Source organism: Podarcis bocagei (assembly GCF_964188305.1).
Source record: "Podarcis bocagei genome assembly, chromosome: 12".
NCBI lineage: Eukaryota > Metazoa > Chordata > Lepidosauria > Squamata > Lacertidae > Podarcis > Podarcis bocagei.
In genome coordinates, this window is record NC_138137.1 from 43,831,544 (window position 1) to 43,859,488 (window position 27,945).

Below are 27,945 nucleotides of genomic sequence, written 5' to 3' on the forward strand. Positions count from 1 at the left end.
TAACAATCAGGCCAAACCTGTTACATTAACAGCATTTAGGGGCTTACAATGATTATGCCACTGGCGATGAGTAATGCGAAAGAAAGAAAGTATTTGTTGCCCAAACAAGCATATAAATATGTGACATGTCGCAAACTTGCATAAGGTGGAAATTTTTGCATGGAATTAAACAGCAAAGCACAGTAACTTATGGCTTGTAAAGGGGTGGGTGGGTGGTCACATCACCAGCTAGAGGCAAAAAGACAGGTCATGCTGGGTGCTGAACAAAGAACACAGACCAACCTCCTTTACAGAATAATTTCCACTGTTTTCAAAAGCTACCAAGATAAACAGAACAGCATAGAAGTGCACCCAACCTGCTGAACACAAATAAGTGATAATTCTTCAAAGAACAGAAATAGTTGCACAATGTAGCTGCTGCCAACAGGAGTGGAGAGAGTTAAATCACTAAAATAACCATGGCTGTTCCCAAATAAAATATTAGATGGTTAGTTCAACTAAGAATTCTGAGAATCATAAGAGAATTTATTGAACACTGTTTTAAGTATGGCTAAGTTCTACCTCCAATGTTGGTGGCAGTAGGCTGCTGAATACCTGTTTCTGGGAAACAGGTCGGGAAAGGTCGGGAAAGCACTATATTTTTCTGGTTTCACTTGCAGGTTTCCCAAGGGCATCTGGTAGGCAACTGTGATAACAGTGTGTTGGACTAGATGGGCTCTTGGCCTAATCCAAGTCTAAATTAAAGGTTTGGATCCAGGTTTACTGAGAGAGGTTCTACTCCTGGGATGTTCCATGGAGGAAGTGGGGCGGGAATCTTTAATCTCTCCCCCCCCCCAATGCTCTTTGAAATCCCCTAAGAAGCTGTTCATGAGGTGGTGCTAAGGGCTCCAGGTAGAAATAGGCAAAAACTGCCCCTCTTTCCTCCACCAGGAGCCTCCCCTGGATCAGAGTCCTTTCCATGAAGTGAAAAAGCTCTTCTATTTGTTGAGCAGCATGTCTGGATCCAACTCAATATGTGCATTATTCCCCAGAGCATTATTCCCCAGAGTAAGCAATTTTTAAAAATCAAATTCTTTCTAAAAGAAATAAACTGAGGTAGCTGCAAAGTAAAAGCTATGGTTTTCCCAGTAGTGATGTATGGAAGTGAAACCTGGACCATAAAGAAGGCTGATCGCCGAAGAATTGATGCTTTTGAATTATGGTGCTGGAGGAGACTCTTGAGAGTCCCATGGACTGCAAGAAGATCAAACCTATCCATTCTGAAGGAAATCAGTCCTGAGTGCTCACTGGAAGGACAGATCATGAAGCTCAGGCTCCAATACTTTGGCCACCTCATGAGAAGAGAAGACTCCCTGGAAAAGACCCTGATGTTGGGAAAGATTGAGGGCACAAGGAGAAGGGGACAGCAGAGGACGAGATGGTTGGATAGTGTTCTCGAAACTACCAGCATGAGTTTGACCAAACTGCGGGAATCAGTGGAAGACAGGAGTGCCTGGCGTGCTCTGGTCCTTGGGGTCACGAAGAGTTGGACACGACTAAACGACTAAACAACAACAAGCTGCAAAGCAGAGATCCAGTGAACAAGTATACAGTTGTAGTCTTGTTTGTTTTTCTCTCTCAAAAGGATAAAAAATATTTTGAAGAGCTAGAAAGATCTAATTTAGTTAAATGGCAACTGACAATATTCTTATAATGCATACTACAGAATGCTGGATATTCCTATTTGTTATGCTCAAAGACAGCTGGGGAAACAGCAAGAACTGATACTGCCAATTAGTAGGCATTCAACTGGTACTTACAAGACTACTTTTGGAAGTATCCTATGAATGCTTATATAAGGGAATGAAAGATGTATGTATTTCCCCCCCAAAAAAACAATCCTACGTATAGGATTCAAGAGGAATTTAATCAGTCAAAGGTTTGCATGGTCAGGAATCTCCCCACCATGGGGCCCACTGACAAGAACCCTTGAACCTGCTTCAGTGAGGCAGTAGATTCACTGAGGTAGGAAAGGCAATAGAAAGTATCTTGGCAAAGAGCCCCCTAAAACCAGGAGCCAACAGTGCATTTAATATTCTGAAACAAACATCATTTCTGAAAATCAGGTCACGGAAAAATGACAGGACACTGAGTTAGCATACATTGATGCCAATGTTCTTGGAGATGATGATGATTGAACCTCTGACTTTAGTCCCCACATGGCAAGAGAAGTTAATTGTACCCACCACATCAGAACCACATTTGCCTGTTATCGCCATAGCATGCAAAATGCCCACTCCAAGATTTTTTTAGCTCCTACTCCACACTAGGATGAGGCAGCTTTTATACATCCATAAAAAAGGAATATTTAATTAAAAGTAATATAATCGGCACTATCCTTCTGGATTCTTAAAAGTTAATTTCAAATAGATATGTTGCAAGTGCTGTGGTTATTTTAAGATATTTTATTTACTCTGGCTTGGAGCAATGTGTTAAATATTATCACTATAAAACTTCAAAGCACTACAAAAGTCTAGTTTTGGAGATGGGAAAAACGTGCAGGCTAAAGCAAATCTTCTCTACAGAGATGGGAGATTGGTTTTGGGCTCAGTGCCCATGGAGAGATATTTAAAGGGGGGGGGGGTCTGAAGCTTTCAAATGTTTTCGACATATCACTTCATGGCTTTGCTTGTTTATTTGGCAGGATGTAAATATCTGTGAAAAATTTAATAAAGTGCAGATAAAAATCTGCTTTAAAGAGATTCCCTTTTCAGCCGCTGTTCAGCTGTTTGGTGACATTACTATGGCCTTTAAATTAGCACCACAGATGACACAGCTGACTAGAGGGTTATTCTAATCAGTAGGGAGTCTCAAGCCATCATGAAGAAGATGCCCTCACGGACTCCAGTAACAGTTTTTTTCTGCATTCTGAACTGCTCTTTTCCATCAAAAAAAAGAAAAAAGAGGGGGGGAGATAAAGTTAAGCATTTCATGCAGCTTATTATGATGCCCGATGAGTCAGACAAAAACTGGTGAGGGAAAATAACTAGCAATAGAGGGGGAATTGGCTGCTTCAGAGGACAAAACAGTTAAGTCAGACTATCTCTGGCATGCTCTCAATCACAACAGCCAGCAACTCTCCTCCTTGACTTTTTCCAACAGATAACATCTCCCAAAGCTGCCACCCTGCAGTTCTAATGGTGTATGTTAAAAGCCATCACTGCTACCCTCTGTTGACTGGGAACACTCTGTTGTCGTGTAGTTCAGAAATACCAGACACTGAAAATAAAATGGCTCCTGGCAGAAAGCTATTCTGGAAGGCTTGCCTCTGACATATGTAGAAAAGGATGGGATATGTGGATACTCAGCCTATTGGAGTGTTCAATCCTCAAAGGATTAGTATTGAATAAGGGGGAAAGGGGGGGGTCACACTTGCTAGCTCCATTTCCCTGCTGTGTCCTTCTTGCCTAGCACACATGCAGGGCAGGTTCCCTGCTCTATACCATACCCCTACCCCTGAACACATGGAGGGTGGTGGGACTGGGATGCAAAGAAAGGGGTAGGTGCAGATCTCTTGCCTATGCAATTCTAATGACATGAGGACAGATAACCAAGTTTAACATTTCAGCAATAGGATGTATCCATTTATACGCAGAAGTGGGGTGAAATAATTTTCCTGGCCATGCTAAGCCTCATATTTTTTGATCGCCACATCACTTGGATTTAGTGCAATTTATGCACCCTGGCATCCTGGACAAAGGGGGATGTTTATGAACCCTGTGGAGATGTCTTGACAGGGCTGGTCAGAGGAGCAAGGAGACAAGGGTGCAGGATTGGATCCTGAGGAGGGGCCCAGTGGTCTGGGAGGCCGTGATCTAGATACTGTGGAGGCAGATAAGTAGGTTGTCATGGGGACAGCCCTGCCTTAGAGGCATTTGACGCCCTGACCAAGCATCAGAGCTGCCTTAGTTGACTCAAGTAGCACATCATGACAGTAAAGCACACCTTGAGGCTAGAGCAAATAGTGAGCAGGACAAGGATGCAGCAATGGCTACAATGGCACAAGCAGACCCAGTTTATTCATAGGAGTGCGTACTTGCTTGCCCAGTGGCTCAGGAAGACAACCAAGTGAATGACTGTGCCCACACACACCCTTCAGGGGGCACGTCAGGGGTTGTGACAGTGTTATAGTTTATGCCTATTGTCAGGGAACTGACATCGGAGCTAGAGGCAGAGGGAAGGCTCTCAAATGATGCTGGAGAAGGGCCCAGCAGGGAGAGAGGCAGCTCCGCAGATGGGGAAGCAAATCAGCGCAACACCAGGGATATAGAGGGGCTGATGGGGGAATCGGCGAGAGGGCTCCAGGACTCTTCACCGGACACCAGCGGGGAGAGCACGGGTCCTCCGCTACCCACGCCCACCCTGCGCAGAAGACTTCCGCGCAGAGAGAGTAGGAGGAGACTGGGTGTCAAACAACTTTTATGTTGGAAAAGATTTAAGAAACGCCCACTGACGGATTCTGCTAGCCACTGAGGCAGCCACGAAGTGAAGGGCTGCCCAGACTGAAAGGTTTAGCAAGGCAACAAAGCCTGGAGAGGCGGCAACTTACGCACGAGCAACCCATACACATTACACCTATCAATGTATCCTAAATTCTGTTGTAACTTCTGAACTGTGCAATTTATAACACAATCTATGTTGGGGCTTCAATAATAATCCTGCTGAGGTCAAGAACTGAGTCTATGAGTGGGAAACAGGGCAGGTGGGATATAAACTACATGAAATAAAACAAGTGGGTTCATTATGTTTCAAGGCCTTATCACAGTTTCCTTTTCTAAGAATCATACATTTATTGGGAGGAGAAAGGAGAAGGCTGCATAAACTTCTTCCCCCAAAGCATCCTGGGAAGTGAACTTTATTCCTCACAGGCCTACAATTCCCAGAACCCTTAAAAATGCAATTCCCAGGATTCTTTGGGGAAAGTCATGTGCTTTAAATGTGTGACATTTATGCAGCCCAAGCATTCTAAACTGGAACATGAAGTTATTGTGGCATACAGAAGGATGATTTAGAACCCCTGTGTACCAAAAGAGGCAATGAGAAACTTAATTTGAAAGCTAGAATATTCATCTACCAGGTGTTTATTATTTATATCTACTGGGTTTCAAGCTCTTATCTTCCCATTGGAATTGGCCATGCTGCTGTGTGTATTGTGGTTTGCTCCAATGGGATCCATCTCCAAATGATATGTAGCCCCCAGCCTGTGCCATCTGGAGAAAAAATGCAGGATAGCTGCATGCTAATCTTTTGCAGTAAACACAAGGAGTCCCGTGGCACCTTCAAGACTAACAAATGCATTGTAGCAGAAGCTTTCATGGACAAAAACCCACTTCACCACACATCATACATATTACCAAGTGGCCGCTACTCCACAAAAGTGAACGTCACAGTTTATGTATTCATCTCTGAAGTGCCACAAAAGGTCTTGAAGGAAAGATGTTTATCAAGAAGAAAGCCTCTATCAGTAAAACATGATTTTCACTACAATCTTGTTTTAGAATTTTGAAATGCTATATGACATCGTACTTGATCCTAAAAGAAAAGTTTGGATTTGATATCCCGCTTTATCACTCCCCTTCAGGAGTCTCAAAGCGGCTAACATTCTCCTTTCCCTTCCTCCCCCACAACAAACACTCTGTGAGGTGAGTGGGGCTGAGAGACTTCAGAGAAGTGTGACTGGCCCAAGGTCACCCAGCAGCTGCATGTGGAGGAGCGGAGACACGAACCCGGTTCACCAGATTACGAGTCTACCACTCTTAACCACAATGGCTCTTTAGATGCTTTTAGATATCTAGAGCTGAGTTGAATCACGGGGGGTGGGGTGCTTTACAAACATTTTCATGGTCTTTAAAAATATTGCCCACATCGTGAGTGTTTGTTCAGGGAAGAACTCAAGAGGTATCCTGTTCAGACCCAGGGCTGGGGAAGCCGGCAGGGGTGGAGGGCGAGAATAATCAGGCAAGTGGAGTCAGGCTCCTGTTGAATAACCTAGAAGACCACCAAGCACACAAGTGCTCCTAACAAGCCTGGAACTCAACTAAGCTATGTTATTGTCTTTGGCAGACTCTGACTCCTCCCGAGCTCTCACTCTTTCCTGAAGAGTGCAGCACCTTTTAAGGATTGCACAGGGTTATAGAATAGACTTCCCAGAGGAGGGGGTTCATCATCTTTGTGGTCTTCCTGACATTCCTATTCATCCAGGCCTTGTAAATAGCTTAAGTAGTTTGGGCCATTGTTTTTGAGATCTGTTTAATCTAGTAGGAGATGCTGAGCCAGTGCAAGCAGGAACGGAGCAGGAAGAACAAATAGCCACCCATGGATTGTGGATTCTTAAGGGAATATTGATTAATATTTTTGTGGGTGCCACAGAAGATACCATTGAACACACTGGCACCTTTGGATATCATGCTGGTGATTCTTGCCTTACTGGTTGATATGATTATCAAAGGAATAGAAGAAAACTTGGAAATTTCAAAACTGTGCTGAAACAGCAACAGAGACAGATCAAGGGGCAACAGTAGCAAAGAATTATGAACGACGGCTCAATGTGAAAGGAAGGGAATTTCAAAAGTGTGTTACAAAGTCCTTGAAAACCTTTTTTCTTTAAATATTGCTCAATGATTCTTTTTTTAAAATAGTTGCAGTTGTAAGACACATATGAAAACTATTTGAATGACTAGAAAATGAGTGGGAGGCTGCATCTGGATGCTAATCAATGCCCCCACTCCCACAACTATCCAAATATATCATCATCTTGGAATGGAATGTAAGGACAAACAATATTTTCATGCAAAAGAATTACTTAGCTGAGACCAAATATAGGCATTCTATGCAACTGAATTAGGTCTGGCAAGGAAACGTTAAGATGGATATAAATCATGTATGTAACCACACATGTGTGTCTATATTATCTACATCTATTTTAAGTTATTTCCATGTTTCGTTTTACCTCTTTTGGAGTTCTATAAATGTGTTAAAATCAAAAAGTGGCGAATTACATTCTGCATTTCAGACCACACTTTTTCCTTATGCATGGATGTCGGGGGAGGAGAGATGTCAATCATACTAACCAAGCATAGAATACTTGGGGGTTTGGGCCAAAAACTTGATTCCTGGTAAATACATATAGTTTTTGAAAGTAAGTACTGTTCAATATATTACTTCTGAAGAGAACTTTTTTCTTCTATAGCTCTGGCATGAAATTCCTTCAAGCGGTCTTTTCAGAAAGTACAAATGCAAATCAATTTTCTTCCCTTGCTGTCATGCTAAAAGGCAGCTCATGGAGAAAGATGCTTTAAATTATTATTATTAAATTACTAAACAAAGACAATCTGCAGGGCAAAATAAATTATTAAAAAAAACTATGCTCAAAAGCAGCAAGTGCATCAACAAATGTCTGTTATTTCCATTGTCATCACCACATAAGAACAACGTTTACTGAACTGGACCAAATAACGCCTTTCACCAGCATTCTGACTTACAGAGTGGATATTGTCAGATACTTGAGAGGAAGTTAGTCATAACCTCTTGACATGGAGTGACTTCTGTTGTTGTTCACTCTTTACTGGCCACGACCAAGGGCGACTTTATCCAGCAAATTAACTTCCGCACCCACTGTTCCCCAAGATTGATATTGCTAACCTGCACTAACCAGGACTCACACATCAGAAGGGTGTACACAGTTGGTTTATATTATTGCTCAACCACACTGCTCCCTACAGATTTGTACCTTTGACTTCCAGTTCCCATAATTCTCCTCAAACTCTCCCATCTTCTTCTTTGCAAATATTGTCAACATACTGTTTATTTCTTATATAATTTTATGTATTGCCCCATAGATTACACTAAAATTAGGCTGCAGCTGAACATCTGGGACACCATTATCCTTTGAATGTGAGAAAGCCCAATATTGAATCTGAAGGATTTCTGTTCATGCCTGCTCACTCAATACACTTTGCAGGCCATTCATGCTTTATTGCATGGCACCCAACAATTTATTCTATACACTTGTTATGCCTGGAAATAAAAACTGGACTCTGCAAGCAGCTATTCAAAGTGCTAGCAGGAACCATTTAAAGCATGGGTAGGCAAACTAAGGCCCGGGGGGGGGGGATCCGGCCCAATCGCCTTATAAATCTGGCCCACGGATGATCAGCATGGTTTTACATTAGTAGAATGTGTCTTTTTATTTAAAATGCATCTCTGGGTTATTTGTGGGGCATAGCAATTCGTTCTTCTTCATCTTTTTCAAAATATAGTCTGCCCCCCCCCATAAAGTCTGAGGGACAGTAGACCAGCCCCCTGCTGAAAAAGTTTGCTGACTCCTGATTTAAAGAAACAAAACAAAAAGGGATAACTGCACATGGCTTGGGTATTGCTGAGACAATTTATGATTACTCGTTTAAAGAAAGCCATTAAAATTAGCAATCAGTGTAATTAATCAATTAAAATTTTAATTATACAGATCAGAACTCCTATCCTTAATTAACAGTTGAGATGATAAACAGAGAGAAATCAGGACTAGAGACACATGAAAAGCCAATACAAACACATCAGTCCAGTTTTTGTCCCAAAATTTCTTAAACAAGAATCCTCCAGGTGGCTTTTCCCTCTATGTGTATCTAAAGCTAGGAGACTATTTCCCTTTCATTGTAAGATCATGGGTTTTCATACTAAGAAACAGGCAACTGCAGCCAACAGTGTGCCATTGAAATCAATGCCAATATGTCTCTTAATTGGAGAGGGGGAGGCTCCAGGTGCATGTGGGGTGGACAAGAGAACATTCTCCCTCTCTTGGGGACATTCCTGAACAACAATTTTAAACTGAGGACATCGGGCTAAATTTTAATAAAGGTCAAAACAAGGCTGGAAAAGACTCATGCTTGCAGACCAGGACAGCTGCTGTCAGTGAGAGCAGCTTTTCCCTACCTGGTCCCTTCCTGATGTTTTGGACTACAGTTACCAGCATCCCTGATCTGGCCATGCTGGCTGGGACTGATGGGAGTTGAAGTCCAACAACATTTGGAAGATACCATATTGGAGGACGCTGGTATAGATGCCACTCAGCTAGTTTGACTATTATGATTATGATTATTACCCCACCCATCTGGCTGGGTTTCCCCCACCACTCTGCCTTCAGTAGAAGCTGTGTAAACTGTATTCCAGCGAATGCCATAAATCAATTGTGTGTTAATTAAAACTGGTCACCTGCAAGGAAGGAGTGCTTATTTATGATAGGCACCAGCCATACTGTTAAGGAGGTCAAAATATGGGCTAATATTTTGAATTACAGTACATATCATTGGTGGAAACATCTCTAAATAGATGTTAGAAAACTGCTTCTGACTGGCATTGAGAACTGTGGATGAAGAAATCCACAGCAGAGGAAACAATATCCTCTATAGACATAATTAAGTGAATTGCTTTAATACAGTTAAAACTTTTAACCTTCACAATATTCGAAACGGATACAAGAACTGCTTCTATTTAAAGTTTGCATGAACAGTCTATGCTGCACTAAAACTTTTACAGTGATGTAAACCATTGAAATAAATTATCTTAATTTGGTCAGATCTATATTCATTAACTGTATTACCCACCAAGGGAATAAAAGACAAATTTTAATTCTACTAATGTATTTCACTTGTGCATTCGTTTGGCACTATAGTAATTAAGGGCACTGTTCAACAACGTTCCCTCACTCTTCACTTAGGCTGAAGTCCCAGTGGGACAACAGCAAAATTTTGGCCTAACTGTGAAGTGTTGAGCTTGTAATAATTTTAGGTGTGGAAATATTAATTTTGTGAGCCTGAAACATATATTCTGAAGCACTCTAGATATTTATCTTTTAGTGCCCTTAAGCACTGTGAATTAGAACATTTACGTAATCAGGAAAAAGTGCAACATTCAGAGTATACAAATAACGAAGAATCATTACATTATGAACCAGCTTCACCAAACATCAGATGGAAATTCACTGAGGAGTCATGATGCAGACTCAAAAGCGATTTTTTAAGAAGAGAAGGGGGGGAAACTTAGGGATTTACAATTCAAATATGCCCAATGGTGAGAAAATAATAATATTAAACCATATTTAATAGATTGATCAATGTGACTCGTTAAAAACAAGTTTTTAAAAGTAAACAGTTCATTGGCTGAGAGCATTTCTGTGCCACTGGCCCTCTTATAAACAATTACCATGTGGATTTTTACAATGAAAACAACCTGTATTTATTGGAAGAATGTGGTGCTCTACAGTCTTCTAATGTTTTCCTATAAGTATGTATGTGAACTATAGTTTTGTTTAACACAAAGAAATTGTTTCTAACTGTTATATAAATTACTCCTGCTTTTTTGGCTCCAAAAGACTAGTATTCAACCCAACACACCTTTTCAGGTTGTCTACTAATCCATGTTTTAATTATCTACAAATTTTGTATATGTAAGTTATGTACAGGAATGGACCAATACATTTTGTTGCCTAAAGCAAAGCCATTCTGCATACAGAAGCCAACTGGACTGACAGCTGAAATGGACTTCAATGCTGGTGATGGGACAACATCCTCTACTGTGCCTGAGGGCAGCATACTAGCTAGTTTCAAGAGTGCAGGACAGGCCTTGTGGTACACAGAGCTTGCCCTCCAACACCTTCACTCACCACCACCAATGGCCACCATCTGCCATGTGAGAAAGAAGAGAAGCATCTTCATATTTTATATCATTTATTTGCCTTTGCCCTTTAGAACTGTAAGACACCTTGGGGTTCTTGGTAGAAAGCCAGTAAATAAATGAAATAAATAAATACCTCACCTCTGCTCCCTGTCTCCCATGTCATGCACACTGCAATAGGGGAGAGTATACAAGCCCAAGGCTCATACTTATAATGCTAAACTGTGGTTTAGGGTTTTAAATAGACCTCTTGGAAGCTGGTGATCAGTGGTGAATTTACTGCCTTAGCACCCACTTGTTTAAATGACAGCAATATTCTTCTCAGGTTGCTTAAACTGGCCAGGGCTATTAGCTGCTGTATCGCCAGCCTGTGGTAACATAGTTGGATAAGGAGAAAAATTGCATTTTCTAACCATGACATCACTGACACTACAGCTTCTGCACTCTGAAGGCTGTCTGTTGTCATAACAGGTGGAGATTGCATCGCAGGGGAGGGAGACTTACATATTCAAAGTAGAGCTGAGCTTCAATTTCTCAGAAAATAGTATTCTGAAACAGTTTTATAAGGGGGAGGGTTTCCCTGAAAAAGCATGCAATTTTGCAGCATTTGCTGAGCCCAAACTAGAAACTTGGCAAGTGCAACCCCTGAAATATTCTAGTCAATAATTCAACACTAACTTTCACTAAATAGGTCTTGTCTGAGATTCCTCCAGAATGAAGAAAGGGCCCATAGATTATAAGAAACATATAGATACATAGATAGGTAACTAGATATAATTCCTGCAGGTAAAGAAAGAACAACCCAGGAACCTAGCACCTCATTCAAAAGGTTCAGTTCTCCTCCACATCTGGAAAATAGAGAAGTTCACCCAGGGATAGTATTTAGCTGCTCCTAGTATACCTCTCTCTGGTTTTAACAATCAAGCGTGTGCCACTTAGCTGCAGTAGGCTATCCTGCAATCTGATCCTTGCAGGAATATGATGGATTGTTGGGTTATTGCTCTATATCTGTAACTGCTGCATGAAGAATCTCGACATTTGGATAGCCAGTCTCCTCACTGCATATGAAGCTGGCAATATACTGTAGTTATTTCTAGAGCAAGTAGTGTTTTTCACAACAGGCTTGTGTAATAGGTACAAAAGACTGCTTCACTTTTTCCTTAAAATTATTTCTAAAGGATTAAATACTATTATACACCATTAATGTCATTCCTGGAAGAGATCTATAAAATTTTACATGACTTATAGAATACACAGGCACCCTTAATATACAGAGTGCCTGTGTATTCCGTAACTCATGAGCTCAACATATTTGCAGCCAATAATGGCAAAGAAGCTAATTCTAGGATGCATCATTTTATGGGGTAGAATTAAAGAAAACCTTTATCTCAGAGCATTCATGCTTTCTTCAAGAAGTGTGCTTTGTAATATAATGTGGGGCAATACATATATTCAAGCATATTTTCCTAACCAGCAACTACAGATGCTACTCTCTAGTTCACCAGGCTTCAAAAAATGGGCTTCCAATTATTTTACATTACTGAAAATTGTGATAATATGCACCTGAGTGGACAAAGGAGAACACACACACATTTTCAAATGCTTTTTCAGTGATCAGATGATGAGGTCCAGAGTAGTGTAATGAACAGCAGCAATTTCTTTATATAAAGGCTAGCTCTATTCTCTTAATAAGTCCCTCTCTGCAGCCTTATGCATGTTTGTTCATAATGGTGCTGAAGAAATGGACAATCTGCTAGGAGAGCTTGCACTGACAGTGAAAAAAATCTGAAATTCACTGCAAAATGAGGAAAGAAGATGTAGTCTCTTATTCCTTCCCACAAAATAGAACTTCCATTCTGTGAATTTAAGAGCCACTATGGAGCACTGGTTGTCTTGTCAGGCTACAACTGAGAAGACCCAGACTCAAATCCCCACTCAGCCATGAAGTTCAATGGGTGAACTTGCATCAGTCACTAACTTTTAGTACAGTGATAGATAACATGGTACCATCCAGATATTTTTGAATACCACTCCTATGATCCCTGATCATTGGGCTGGAGCTGGTAGGAGTTGACACCCAACAACAACTAGGCAGGACTTGAGTGTCATTACATAACACAAAACATAGGTAGAGAGTTTCCTGGGGCATCCAGAGTTGTACAAACTAAGTGTAACATTGCAGGATTAAAGCCAAGTCAAGGGGTGGAACGGACTCCCTTGGGAGGTGGTGGACTCTTCCTTCATTGCAGGTTTTTAAGCAGAGGTTGGATGACCATCTATCATGTATGCTGAAATTGAGATTCCTGCATTGCAGGGAGTTGGACTAGATGACTGTTGGGGTCATCTAGCTCTACAATTTTATTATTCTAATTAGTTAGTCCTTGCTGAAAAAGAGACAAGCCTGATCCTCTTCAGAAAATACAGAAATAGATATTGAGTTCACCACAAGCTAAATAGGCTTGCTGGCTGGCTCCCATTCATTCACACTGGATGATTAATAGATGAATTACAAGCATTGTTTGTGTAAGATCTTATAATGGGTTCCAGGGATCAACTGGATGATTGCAACCTCCTGCTTGTGGCTAGCATTTGCTTGGGTCAGCATTGGCTCATCATTTATAAAGCATAGACAAGCTAAGTAAAAGCAAGTACTCTTTAGCCACAGAGCAAGCCTAGTTTGAACAACCAAGACACTACAGAGGGCCTGGTGTAAAGTCACTGTTTGCCAAAATAGATACACAAAGTCCATCACCCCGGGCATGAAGAAAGCACACTACTTAACTACTATGCCTAATAATGGTTGATAGACCTAGACCGCATGAGTTTCTCTGAGCTGTAGCTCAGTGGTGGAGCATCTGTGTTGAATGCAGAAAATCTCAAATTCAATCCCTGGCAGCTCCAGGTTAGGCAGGTGAAGACCCTTCTCTGAAACTGTGGAAAGTCACTGCCAGTCAGTATAGACAATAATAAGCTAAATGGGCCAATGGTCTGACTCAGTGTAAGGCAGCTTCCTATGTTCCTACACCCTTCTTTATTGTTCTTTAAGCCAGTAACTCCCCTTCATGGATCACTGCCTTGTTGTGGCGAAGGGGCTTGAAGCTATGAGCTATGCCATGCGGGGCCACCCAAGACAGACAGGTCATAGCCGAGAGTTTAGACTAAATGTGATCCACCTGGAGAAGGAACTGGCAAATCACTCCAGTATTTTGCCAAGAAAACTCCATGGACATAAAAAAGGAGAAGCGTTGAGAAGAAAGTGAGTGTTTCCAGGGTATGCTCTGGTTCATGGAGTCACGGGGTGTCAAACACAACTAAGACGACTAAACAACAACAACAATCACTATAATCACTACTACAGCAGTGAATTCCATGCACTACATAAAGTAGTACTTTATTTTATGGGTTCTGAATCCACTGTCTATTTAATTGGGTGCCCAAAATTCCTATTATTATGAGAAAGAGGGGGAAGTTGTCACTCCCACTTTTTTTTCTGCCATGCCAAACTTTATAAAGCTCTGTTCTGTCATGTTTGCTCTTATTCACCTTTTTTTTAAAAAAAACCAACAACAAATAATAATTTAGCCTTTCCCCCATGGAAAGATGTTCCAGTCCTTGATCATTTTGCTTGCCCTATTCGAGTAGTAAAATAAATTTTATGGGATAGGGAGAGTAAAACTGTGTAGAAGGCATTCCAAGCACAGTTCCACCCCAGATTTATATAAATTCACTATGACACAAGCCATTTTATTTTCAATCCAGTTTGTAATAATCTCTAATGCTGAATTTTCTTCCTTCTCACTGCCACTGCAGGCACTGAGGTATTCATTACTACCCCAATACTTTTTTTCTGAACTGTCACAGCAAATTGAGTTCCCATAAACATATGTATAAGTTTCTCGCCTCATTTCAACATGCATCATTTTACACTTATTACAATGAATCTCATTTGCCATTTTGTTTCCCATTTGTCCAGGTCTGGAGATAACCCTTGGGGATGATTTGGCATCATCCACAAACTTGAGCACATTTAAGAGTAAGTCAAAAAGGTCTCCCAATAATGCAAAGTGATCTCGCATCAAACAGGGTGCCGGCCAGATTAGAAACAGTGTGCACTGCATCTGATCTGATTAGACCACCCAAATCTAAGAACACGCCTGGAAGGTAAAGATAATGATCTGGGCCATAGCAAGTGGCCAAGCTTGCTGACTGGCTATGCACAGTAGTAATCAATATGTCTGTTTAGATGAAAATTCACCCCTGAGACCCTATATCCTCACGGCTAATTCAGGAGAAACTTTTTGGCTCCCTCTCTTCCTTCCCATAACTTCTCCAACATGTCAATGCAGGACCTTCCAGTTTAATTAAGTCCACCCCTTGGTGAAGAGAAAGATAAAAAGGGTGGAGGAAGAGTGAAGACGGGAACATGCCAATAACTGTCACAGGGCAAAGTACCACCAGAAATGGCCCAATGTGTTTACAAGAGAGAGCACCCTAAATATAAATTTGTTAAGTAATCCAAATTCCACTAAACAAATGCAAGACAAACATAGCATATTAAACACTTAAAAAAATGTATGCATTAAATATTTAAAACATATAGGAAGGGGGAGTGAAAGGGTTAAAACCAGGAATTCTTCTTGCATCTGGTCTATCACTTACAAGCCTCATCCTCACCCTCCACAGTGTTATGCTCCATTCTGCTCTCATTATAGTTTTGCTTCTACTGTTCATGCCCTGTTAAACAATTTCAGTTTAATTAATTACCCCACTGATATGAAATCACCAAAGGATCCTTCGTTTCTAGGTACATACAGACTCATTAACATCAAATTTAATAGATCTTCAAGGGGGGGAAGCCCACGCACACACAAAAGATACTCCGAAAAAGAGGTGAAAAGATCGCTCTGTTAAGTAACACCATTCAAGTATGTTTTGATATCACTGCTGATCTCAACAGCAATTGTGGGCTTAGAAATGCACAAAATACAAAGCTATCAGAAATATGTAAAGGGAATACCTTTTTTAAAAAAAGAAGACCACTCTTAAAAACTCCCAGTTCAACTTGCCTTGAAAGATGGATTTCTAATTTAGTGTTAACAATAAGAAACCAATAATATAGACTAGGTGGCAGCTGACAGAATTTTCACTCTGAGCATCAGCTCTGCAAAATCAGTCTTTAAGATGCCAGGGGTACTGTACAGCAGTCTCATATAATCCATTTATTGGTAGACTGTACTACTTCAGACTGTGTATGGGGAATTGAAACCTGAATGCTTTCCCATGTAAACATCTCCTGGCTGGTCGCAAGGCTGGTCTCATTGCAGACCATTGTACCAGCATAACAAAGATTGTGCAGGAGGATGAGAACTAAATTCAACCAGTATTATAGAGAGAAGCAGAGCTTTTTTTCAGCCGGAACTCACTCAGTTCCAGCACCTCTCAGGTGTGTTCCCATTGCCATTATAAGAGAACAAGTGAGGTGTTCATTGTGTGTTCTGGCACCTCTTTATTTAATAGAAAAATAGAACTGGATAGAAGGATTTTAAGCCTTAATCCATAAATACCAGTTGTATATGTGCTGGGATGTTTTTATGGGAGGGGGTGTTATCAAATGGAAATTACCCCACCTGCAGTCTGTAATAGTACACTCCTATAACAGATGCATTGCACAATATTGTGTTTCAGCTCTAACACTGGCCATCCTATGCACCAAGGGTTACCACCATAGCACTCATTGGCACACATGCACCCACAGGGACGTACCCACAGGATCTCCTCACCCATCCTGAAATGGCTTGAAAAAAGCATTCTATTCTAGCCAACAGAATAGGTTGCCATGTGTGCTTGGCTGCAGCCTGTGTGCTGTGTGACGCTCACAACAGTGTCTCCAGTCTGAAATGCGAACATGGGCCCAAAAGGTGGCAACCCCTGCTAGATCTAATGCATTTGCGCCCAACTTGTTTTCTGTTAAAATATTACCATATCCTTCCAACATGACCCAACAGGATGCCCACGCTAACACCACCACCATTTAAAATATAGGTAAGGCACATGGCGTTGTGTGTGCATGCATAAATAAAGGTTTGATTATCTAAAGACACGCATGTTACCTGTTCTTGTCTCTCCAGCCATTTATCTACCATGGGGTGGGTGGCACTTAGTGAAGAGCGAGCATTGTCCCTCTGAAACTGGGTAGACCAGCTACTGGTGTCTCGTGGGAGGCTTCTGTAATTTTCATCTTTCTGTTTCAAAACAAAAACAGGGAAGAAGGTGATACAATTTAAAAGCAAAACACAATAACACTGTCTAAGGGCACTAACCATGCAGCAGGTTTTCAAAAGAACGACACACCAGAGACAGACTGGAAATGAAACAGAATGTATCATTTCCAAGTTTAGGTCTCTATAGAACACTAGCACTGAAAGTCTACGTGTGGCACTTTTATAGCCAGTGTGTCCTAGGGGCTGTTAAAATGCAATATGCATTTGCACACTCACAGGCTGCTATGTTTTCCCTACAGCAGTTCCGGAAAACTCATGTGCAAAATGGACCTTCTCTTTAAAAAGTTATAGCAGTGGTGCAAACGCTATGGCGAGTGTGTTAGCAAACTCTGCAGGTGAGTGAGTGTGTTAGAACCTGTGCTACAACACACCAGGGGCTTCTACCAGCTGCAAATAAGGTGTAGCTATTAAGATTTAAGGCAGGGAGAGGTATAGAAAGTGGGGTTAGTTTTAAAAGAATATAGAATTTTTAAAAACAACAACAACCCTGACAGTCTTCAATCAATAGGAATCTTGAAATGCTTAAACATGTGACAGAGTATCCTGGCTTACAGGTTAAGCCTGGATTCTGCTACCAGAAAAGGACAGACACAGTTCCTCTGGGAAAGAAAGGGCAGAAACAAGTTTTTCTCAAATCATGTTTATGTTGAATCCAGGGAGAAGAGAGAAGGGTCCAGCCAATGGGGAAGGATATCAATCCTGCTTGGGACAAAGACAATCCTAGTACAATCTCTTTTGTGTCATGTTATATATCTATGGTGCAAACCTTAAAGCAATAAACAGAGCACTCTGCCTATTTATGTGCGCCCTCTCTGATACATATGGGGTTCTGGTCCCCAGACTGAAGCACAATAAATATAAAAAAGGGATTAAGGTCCTATTAAAATGCACAATGGGGAAACAAGAGGCAAAGTAGCAAGTCACGGAAAGGGCCCTCCATAGTGAAAAGGGAGCTGTCTGGAATTTAATAGTCATCCAAAGGCCTTGACAGAAAACAGTAGGTCAGGTGTGTGGCAGAATATTGCTTCTCGTTCCATTTCCTCTTTGTGTCAAAAACATATCTGCAACTGCTAAGAGCCAACAGCAACTATTTAAATCATCTGATGGTAGTGCAAAGCCAAAGCAAAATCACAGTTGGGAAAAAGAAATATGACTTGACGTGAGGGAAAACCACTTTAAACCATAATTTATTGATGTGACCTTGTCATATGACAGATCCCCGGCTTCTCTGACTGAGCAAATGAGCATTCTTGCAAGGAAGACCGGGCGGATAATGAACTCCCACTACTACATTGATTGGCAATTACCATTTTCTATACATACTTCTACAACAAGGCTACATAATCTGATTCTATGCAAAGAATAAACCTCCAGACAGCTACTTTTAAATTATCTCAGAACAATATTGGGAATCTCAAAGCACACATATGTACTTCAGTTCTACATCTAACTATGGACTACAACCTATTTTTGTAGAAGGTTAGGCTTTCTGTGTAAGAGCTAAGGTCTAATTCCCACTGAGCTGTACCACATAAAGATGTAGGAAGATTTCTAATGAGTTCTCTGCATATGAAGCAGCAACATGTAGCTTAAAATAGTACAGCCCTGGCACAAGTTGACCACTCAGTGAGAACTAGGTCTTACCAAATGATTTGTAGTCTCAGCATAAGACCTTGTACAGCCTCTAACTTTTGAAAGGGGGGACAACAAATTATAGTTGGCTTACCAGGAGCCAGGGCAGACAAAAAATGAATCTGGAACCTGGGGACCACCAATGAGCTGTGAATATTGCATTCTGTCCCTTGCTGATGGGCTCTCATGCATGGACTTTTCCATCTCCAACAAGAACTTTCTGCAAGTGTTCTTCTTCTGTTTGTGTGATGAGACAGTGTGGACATGCTAACTAGAGCTTCTCTGTGTTCCAAATTATTTTTCCTACTGGCATATTATTCATATCCCACAGCAAGTAAGTAGGTGGGACTCTGTGTAGAGTTGAGATTATATATGGCAAAGCAAAAACAAGAACAGCTTAGTGCTTTGCCATACAGATCTCATTCTGACAATTATTTGATGTGTAGGTTATAAACAGCGTTGATGTTTGAGCACACAAGTTTTTCATTTGTTATAAATGCTGTTTTCCTGGGCTATATGTTTGTCACAGGTCAAGAGGAGCAGACAGGAGGAAGGGATGTCCAGGCAGGATTTTTGGTTCTGGATTTTCAAAGGGCATTAGGAACATTCTTCTACCAGCTGTTTATCCAGAACCATATTATTTGCGCTGCTGCATGGATATTTCCACTAAAATTGTGAACAACGGATTACCAGGATGGTGCAACTATGCAGGTTCCCCAACAGAGCTTAACCATGAGCCTTGGCTCAGATGGCATACTCAGTCAAAACTTGGCTTAGTTCAGTGTGACACAAGATTTCAAAAGACCTGGGAAGGGCAAAGTGGCTGTGAGTAACTCTCTGGGAGCTTGCATGATCATGCAGTCCTAGTTGTTGGAGAACGCGTTGGGGGTGCCCCTGCAGCCCCGAACTCCAAGCGTCCTCTGGTATGCGCAGCTCTGGAAAAGGCATTTACCTTCTTCTCCAGTGCGCTTCAGTGACATATATCAAATGATATATGCACACTAATCTTCTAGCATAACACAGCAAGAAGTGTGACACATCATAGAGCTAATCTATATAATTATTTACACACTATGTACAGACAAAGGAATCATGGTGTCTTCTCTCTCTCGCTCTGAGAGGGAAACAGACAGAAGTAAAAGCTAAAGTACAGTACAATAGTACATACAACGGAAGAGAGAAGACTGTCTTCCGTTCCCACACTCTTCCCAGCAAAGAGAGACAGTCAGTCAGTCAGACAGACAGACAGACTCTTTTCATCATGCTATCAGCAGGTTTCCCCTAAGATACAGGTGAGAATAGTTGAAGGACCAATATGCAATTAAACAACAACAACTCCCACCCCAGCAATTTTCATCATGACCTTTGAGACAAAGGCCACTTTGGAGAAATTCTCTTTACTCAGCATGTCAGGCACATGTTTCAAGGCTTCCTCTATAATGGGGACATAGAGACTAATTGTGTCAGTCAGCGAGTGACTTGTTACAAGTGTTTGTATATATTAAATGAGACGGACACCATTGCTTGGCAGTCTCTATTCCCCTCTGGGTAGATTCAGTTTATTTTATCATTCTACAGTGCAATTTAACACTCTGCCTATTTCCAGATGATTTTAGAGCCATGACCTTGTAAACTAAAGCAGACAGGACAGGTGATGTCCCCACGACATACATAACAGAGGGGCCAGCTCCAATGGCACAATATCAGGGATCTATTAGTCTTTTATGTAGACTACTGTAAAGATTGTTCCAATACAAAATGATTAAGGGAGGATGAAACAGAAAGAGTATTTTAAAAATAATAATTTATTTATAATAATTAGGGAGTCAAGAGGGGGAGAAGGCATTTATCTCAGATTCTTCGATGAAAAGAAGGACCAGAAAATTTGCATTCTGAGAAAGACATTGGAAAAAAATGACCACTTGTTATCCATCCTGATTACCAAAACCCTTTCAAAACCGCCTGCCTCTGCAGCTCTATGAGTAAAACTAATCTCTTACGCATAAAGAGTAGAGGATTAGATAGCAATGCTGTGAGAAGATAGCAGACCCTTTCATAAGCCAGTGCTGTATTTTAATTCCAATGCCCTTACACTCATAAAAAGCTCACCATCCCAGGTTAAATGTGTTTCCCTGATACTTTTGAATGATAAACTGACTAAAGCCAAAAAGTTTTACAGAAAAGGCAATTATTAAGGTCAGTGGTGATAAATGGCTCTTCCACTAAGCAACCAATATTCTGCTTCGACAGTCGGCAGTGGAGAATCTGAACCATACCTGAAGAATAAAGTAAAAGTCAAAACGCCACAGTCATTTTATCTTGTTTACAAAGGAACCATCACAAATGAGATGCTGCTTGGCTTTGTATGTACACATGCAAAACCAAAAACTCTTAACTTAAGTACAGTTCACATTGTTATTTCTCAGGCCCCAAGAGTTCTGATGAATTCCATTCCCACCCCCCAATTCACTCTCCACTCATTAATCTCACAGTAAAATCTCAATAAAGATAATGCAAAACAAACAAAACAGCATATGGTGATTGATGTAGTGTAATTACAATGCACGAGCTGGGCTTTAATCCTGCTGGTAGTTTAATAAGACCAAAAAAATGAAGAGACACAAAACTGTTTGTTTCCCCCAGGTGCATTTTAAAGAGGAAAAACTACCATATACCACAAGAAATACTGCCTACTTATGTAGACAATAATTCAAAATAATCCATCTGCATTATATCTGCTCTGCAAATCCTAGTCAGTCAAGATGAAACTCACCAAAGAATCAATTCCAACTTCTTTCTCAGTATTCATTATGATCACATTATGCTTCTAAAAACCCTGTGGCAGCATTTACCCCTTATGCTCAAACCAGGGCTTAGCAATACATGGCCAAGCCCCCATAAGCCTGTGTGAAGTACTACACTTGGACACTTCCTGTCCCACCTTTTTCTCCAAGGAGCTCACAGTTGCACACGTTTCCGCCCCTCCGCATTTTAATCCTACCAACCCAGCGAGGTGGGTTGGGTAGGTTAGGCTGAGAGGCAGTGGCTGGCCAAAGCTCACGCAGTGACCTTCATGCCCAAGTGGAGATTTGAACCCTGGTCTCCCACATCGTGGTCTGACACTAACCACTATACCACACTGACACTGTTTGATGAGCATTCCAGGAATTCTGCCCACTAGATCTTGCTTAAAATGCTGTTTAAATTTTATGTATTTCTAAGTAACTTTGGAATATTTTCTTGGTAAAAGGCAACAAATAAATGTCACAACGGCCAAGTTCTAGTTCAGGGTGGGGAGCTTTTCACCCTCCAGATGTTTCTGGTCTACACCTCCCATCAGACTCAGCAGGCAAGCATGGCCAGTGGGAATATGGGAGTTGCAATTCAGCAGTATGGGGAAGGCAAAAGGTTCCCCACCCATGTTCTATTCCTTACTTTTAAGAATCCTATCATTTTAAGATCAGTGGGCAACTCCTTTTTCTAAAAGGGCAAATAGAAATTTTAATCCTCTTCATCAACTGCCACTTCTATTGGCATAATGGTGGTAAGAGAGAAACAACAGCAGAAATTCATTCTGCCTCAAAAGGGCCACTCTGTGGCACAGGAAGGTGTGTAAATTCATGCTCTCTCTCATTCGCACGCTCTGTTTGTGTGTGTGTGTGTGTGTGCGCGTGCGCGTGCTTCCTATCTATCCAGTTCTTGGTACATGAATGCCTAGCAGGCCAATTTACTTGCTGACAGGGACAGTAGTTATATATCACACTAGCTCTCAAAAAACAGTTATCAATCATGGGGGAAATGCGTAAGTCCTAATGGGAAAATCACTGGGAACTAAAAACTTCTTTCCATTTTGAAAAACAGCAATGTTGAAATTCATTCTTACACAGTAAATAGGATTTTAGTTTCATTCCACTACCATCCCATGCCCCCCAAAACATTAGCTGCTAAAACATAAAAATAATGAATCCCTACACACCAAGTAATAAGATAATAAACTCTCTCTTTCGCACACATGCTCTTTTAATTTTATTTTTATGTCTGTTTTGGTACATTTGGCTTTGAGTATATTATCCCCACATGAAAAGCAGACATTAGACTATCAAGTCCAAAAGATTTTACATATATATATATATATATATATATATATATATATATATATGCAGGTTTTGGTGTCTTCGGGTGTCTTCCCGTGTAAGAGTTGGGGTGTCTAGGCGACGTTTCGACGAGGTCTCACTCGTCATCTTCAGGCTGGTGCTTTCGGCTTCTTGTTACTAGAACAGAGCAGGATCTCAGTGTTTGAGTTCCTATAAATACTGTTGAGGGGGTGTGGTGTATAGCCTCCAACGTTCTGGGCAGGGAGGAAGTTCCCAGGTTAATGTGCCTTTTCTTCTTTTGTTCATTAATTACTTGAGGGATATCTTGAGTGATTACTTGAGTGATATTCTGAGTACCACTTAGGAGGGTCATTAGGTGTGGATTAGTTGCTAAAGCTTTCGTGTCTTGACCTCTTGAGCTTGTGAATAGTTTTTCTGAGAAGATGGCTGTACTGCACTTAGTTGTGCTCTGGCTTGGCTTCGTGTATAGGGGCGAGCTGTGGTTTTGTGCCCTGTGCCAGCCAGATCTGTGTAGGGATTGCAGGGGGGTGCAGCATCCGGAGGTGCCACTATGGTTTGGCTACTGGATGGTGTCTGTAATTTATCTGTGGAGAGGGTCTGGGTTTGGGTCTGGTGTGGTTGATTGGAGATGGCGTTCTGTGTGCCTCTGGTTCTGGTGTCGGTTTTTGTGGGGAGGGCTAATTTCCAGATGTCTGGCAGGCGGGACGTGTCGTCACGCTTGTTCATGTTGTGAGGGTGTTTCTCTATCTCGATGGCTTCCATGATTATTCTCTTGTGGTGATGTTCCATGTTAAAGAGCAATTTGGAATCTGCAAAATTAATTTCGTGTCCTGTTTCTTTCATGTGTTGGTAAAGAGAGGAAGTTTTTTCTTCTTTTTTGACGGCATTCTTGTGTTCTGCGATACGTGCATTTATTCGTCTGTTTGTTTGTCCAATGTACGTGGCTGGGCAGACTTTGCAGGGTATTTCATAGACCCCTTGGTTTTCTAACTGGATTTTATCTTTTGGGTTTCTGAGGATATTGGCTATTTTTTGGTTGGTGCAAAAGGCTGTTTTGATATTGTGTTTATGGAGGATTTTGCTAATTTTATCTGTAGTGCCCTTGATATAAGGAAGGAGGGCCATGCCATTGTTTTCTTCTGTGTCTTGGTTTTTGGGGGGTGTTTCTTTTTGGATTAGCTTCGTAACCCTGTTTTGCTGGTATCCGTTGGCGATTAACACATTTGAGAGATTCTGTAACTCAGTTGTCAAGTGGTCTTTGTCAGCCAGGCGTTTGGTTCTGGAGATGAGAGTCTTGGCTACGGAGTTTATTTGTGCAGGGTGGTGGTGTGATTGTGCATGTAAGTAGCGGTTGGTGTGTGTTTTTTTCCGGTAGATAGTGTGTCCTAGGGAGCCATCAGGTTTTTTGTAGATTAGGACGTCAAGGAAGGGAAGTTGGTTGTTGGCTTCTATTTCCATAGTGAATTGTATTTTGGGGTGTAGGCTGTTGAGATGTGTGAGGAAGCTATCTAGTTTTTCCTTCCCGTGTGGCCAAATTACAAAGGTGTCGTCAACATATCTGAGCCAAAGTTTGGGTTTGTGTTCTGACTTGTCTAAAGCATTGGTTTCAAAGTGTTCCATGTACAGATTTGCGATGACCGGTGAGAGGGGTGATCCCATAGGTGCTCCTTCTATCTGTTTGTATCTTTGTCCATTGTGGATGAAGTACGTGTTGGTTGGGCACGTACGTGTTGGTTGGGCACCTATGGGATCACCCCTCTCACCGGTCATCGCAAATCTGTACATGGAACACTTTGAAACCAATGCTTTAGACAAGTCAGAACACAAACCCAAACTTTGGCTCAGATATGTTGACGACACCTTTGTAATTTGGCCACACGGGAAGGAAAAACTAGATAGCTTCCTCACACATCTCAACAGCCTACACCCCAAAATACAATTCACTATGGAAATAGAAGCCAACAACCAACTTCCCTTCCTTGACGTCCTAATCTACAAAAAACCTGATGGCTCCCTAGGACACACTATCTACCGGAAAAAAAACACACACCAACCGCTACTTACATGCACAATCACACCACCACCCTGCACAAATAAACTCCGTAGCCAAGACTCTCATCTCCAGAACCAAACGCCTGGCTGACAAAGACCACTTGACAACTGAGTTACAGAATCTCTCAAATGTGTTAATCACCAACGGATACCAGCAAAACAGGGTTACGAAGCTAATCCAAAAAGAAACACCCCCCAAAAACCAAGACACAGAAGAAAACAATGGCATGGCCCTCCTTCCTTATATCAAGGGCACTACAGATAAAATTAGCAAAATCCTCCATAAACACAATATCAAAACAGCCTTTTGCACCAACCAAAAAATAGCCAATATCCTCAGAAACCCAAAAGATAAAATCCAGTTAGAAAACCAAGGGGTCTATGAAATACCCTGCAAAGTCTGCCCAGCCACGTACATTGGACAAACAAACAGACGAATAAATGCACGTATCGCAGAACACAAGAATGCCGTCAAAAAAGAAGAAAAAACTTCCTCTCTTTACCAACACATGAAAGAAACAGGACACGAAATTAATTTTGCAGATTCCAAATTGCTCTTTAACATGGAACATCACCACAAGAGAATAATCATGGAAGCCATCGAGATAGAGAAACACCCTCACAACATGAACAAGCGTGACGACACGTCCCGCCTGCCAGACATCTGGAAATTAGCCCTCCCCACAAAAACCGACACCAGAACCAGAGGCACACAGAACGCCATCTCCAATCAACCACACCAGACCCAAACCCAGACCCTCTCCACAGATAAATTACAGACACCATCCAGTAGCCAAACCATAGTGGCACCTCCGGATGCTGCACCCCCCTGCAATCCCTACACAGATCTGGCTGGCACAGGGCACAAAACCACAGCTCGCCCCTATACACGAAGCCAAGCCAGAGCACAACTAAGTGCAGTACAGCCATCTTCTCAGAAAAACTATTCACAAGCTCAAGAGGTCAAGACACGAAAGCTTTAGCAACTAATCCACACCTAATGACCCTCCTAAGTGGTACTCAGAATATCACTCAAGTAATCACTCAAGATATCCCTCAAGTAATTAATGAACAAAAGAAGAAAAGGCACATTAACCTGGGAACTTCCTCCCTGCCCAGAACGTTGGAGGCTATACACCACACCCCCTCAACAGTATTTATAGGAACTCAAACACTGAGATCCTGCTCTGTTCTAGTAACAAGAAGCCGAAAGCACCAGCCTGAAGATGACGAGTGAGACCTCGTCGAAACGTCGCCTAGACACCCCAACTCTTACACGGGAAGACACCCGAAGACACCAAAACCTGCATTCCTGTACCCGTGAAAATCTACGAAAGCATATATATATATATATATTCAATCTCCTTCACAGAAGTGTGTATATATACCTACTGTATATATATTTCATTTCCCAACATTTGCTAGCTGTGTTAATTGCTTTAAAAATTAAGCAATTATGACACATTTTCTAACTCCTTAAAAAGTACAGCTCCCCTTCTCATTTGACAAGGACTTAAAAACATTAAAGTCTGTCAACAGAGTAAATTAAAGTTAGGTTTGATTTACCCTTCATATTTCCAAACTTATTAAATTGCAGATTTAGAATTTAGTCTGAAAAGTTAATTTATGTGCAAACATCTTAATGTTTTGATTCCAGAAGTGTATCCAAAATAGGCAGTTGCCACAAAGACAACAGTATCTGTATCACCTTAAAGGCTAACTAGTATACAGCATGAGCTCTCATAGGCAAGAGGCTCTATGTCCATTGACATTTTAAAAGATTCAGCAGCTTTTCAGAATGGATTTGGGTTCTGGGTGATGTTTAGAATTAAAAACAAGAGTCATTTCTCCTTCTGTCAGCTCCATAACTATGACAAACTGCTGCATGGTGCAATCATATATTATGGCCTGGATCCAAAGAACTATGTGGCTATTTCTGCATTTTCAATGGAGCTTTGGATTTGCATTTCTTGATGGCCCCAAGACAGGACCCCTTGGAAATAGAGTCCTCTGATAACTGTAGTTCTGTGGGTGCATGGACACCAGAATATCCCCTAAACCCCAGTGAAAAACCTCTACTGCCTATGTTGACTCACCCACAGACTCCTTAGGGGATCCTGAGAGCCCTGAGAAGGGAATTATATATCTGGAAACCCCATTACTCTGAAGGATCCCACAGTGGCAGAAGTTACCAACCCGTTAGGAGGAAGCACCCAGGGAGTGGGGCTACCAATCTGAGACCACGCAGTCCTGCTATAAACCACAGTCACTTAGTTTAGGACCTTGCTGACAAAACTTTGGCTTGCTTTGCAGAAGCACTATCCATGGTCCTGAACGACCTTGGTCTCCCGCCAAGATAACTGTGCCTCTGGAACCAGAACCTTCTGACCCCCACCCCTTGCTTTGGCCATCACCTCTCAATTCCTACTGCAGACTTTTTTGAAACTGACAGGAATTTAAAAAGTGATTTGTTATATGGCATAGTCTGCTGCTGAGAGGTCAAAGTCCCACAAAGCACACCTGTATGCCTTTGGATGTCTCATTAAATGTCTGAACCTGTTTAACATTTGTTTGTTTTTTAAGTAGCCCATCAGGATCAGGACAAAAATGCATAGAGAAAAGAGATTAACCCTGCCCCCTCACATCCATGAAAAGCTCTCTTTCTATACACACACTTGCTGTCATCATTTCCATTCCTTAAGTCAGTCTGTATTCCTAGATATGAAATAAGGCTACTCTCTGATCTAATCCAGCAGACCTACATCTAATATTCTGTTATGTGGTGTGTCAAAGCTCAGCTGGGATGGAAGAGAAGTAAGTAAACACTGAACAGTTAAAGAAGCAAAAATATTGGAGTTTACTAACTGGAGTCTGTAAAATGTGACTGCTTCGTGGAAGGTATGGATCCTCACAGTACTGTGTATCTAGGTAAATTTTAAGGGAGTGAAACTCTGTGTTACATAATTTAAAATGCATATATTCAAATATATACATTTAAGGTGAGAACTAATTGCCTCCACATTTGCATTCACAATCAAGAGAAAGTAAAATGCAGGTGACAAGTAACTACTGTAGATAGTTGAGTATCAGGTGTTAGGCAGAAAGACGGCATATTTTCTACTTATAAAGCTCACCACATATGATGCAAATAATGTGAA

General features: G+C 41.4%; 1 protein-coding gene across 3 annotated transcripts in view; it reads right to left on the reverse strand.

Annotated features, from left to right (window-relative positions):
• The window catches only part of PARD3 (par-3 family cell polarity regulator), a 549,815-nt gene that overhangs the window by 288,891 nt on the left and 232,979 nt on the right, over positions 1-27,945 (reverse strand). For all 3 annotated transcript variants that reach the window (XM_081163479.1, XM_081163478.1, XM_081163477.1), the window contains exon 5: positions 16,818-16,949. In XM_081163479.1, coding sequence (XP_081019605.1) covers positions 16,818-16,949 — 132 coding nt within the window. The remainder of the gene's footprint in view (positions 1-16,817; positions 16,950-27,945) is intronic.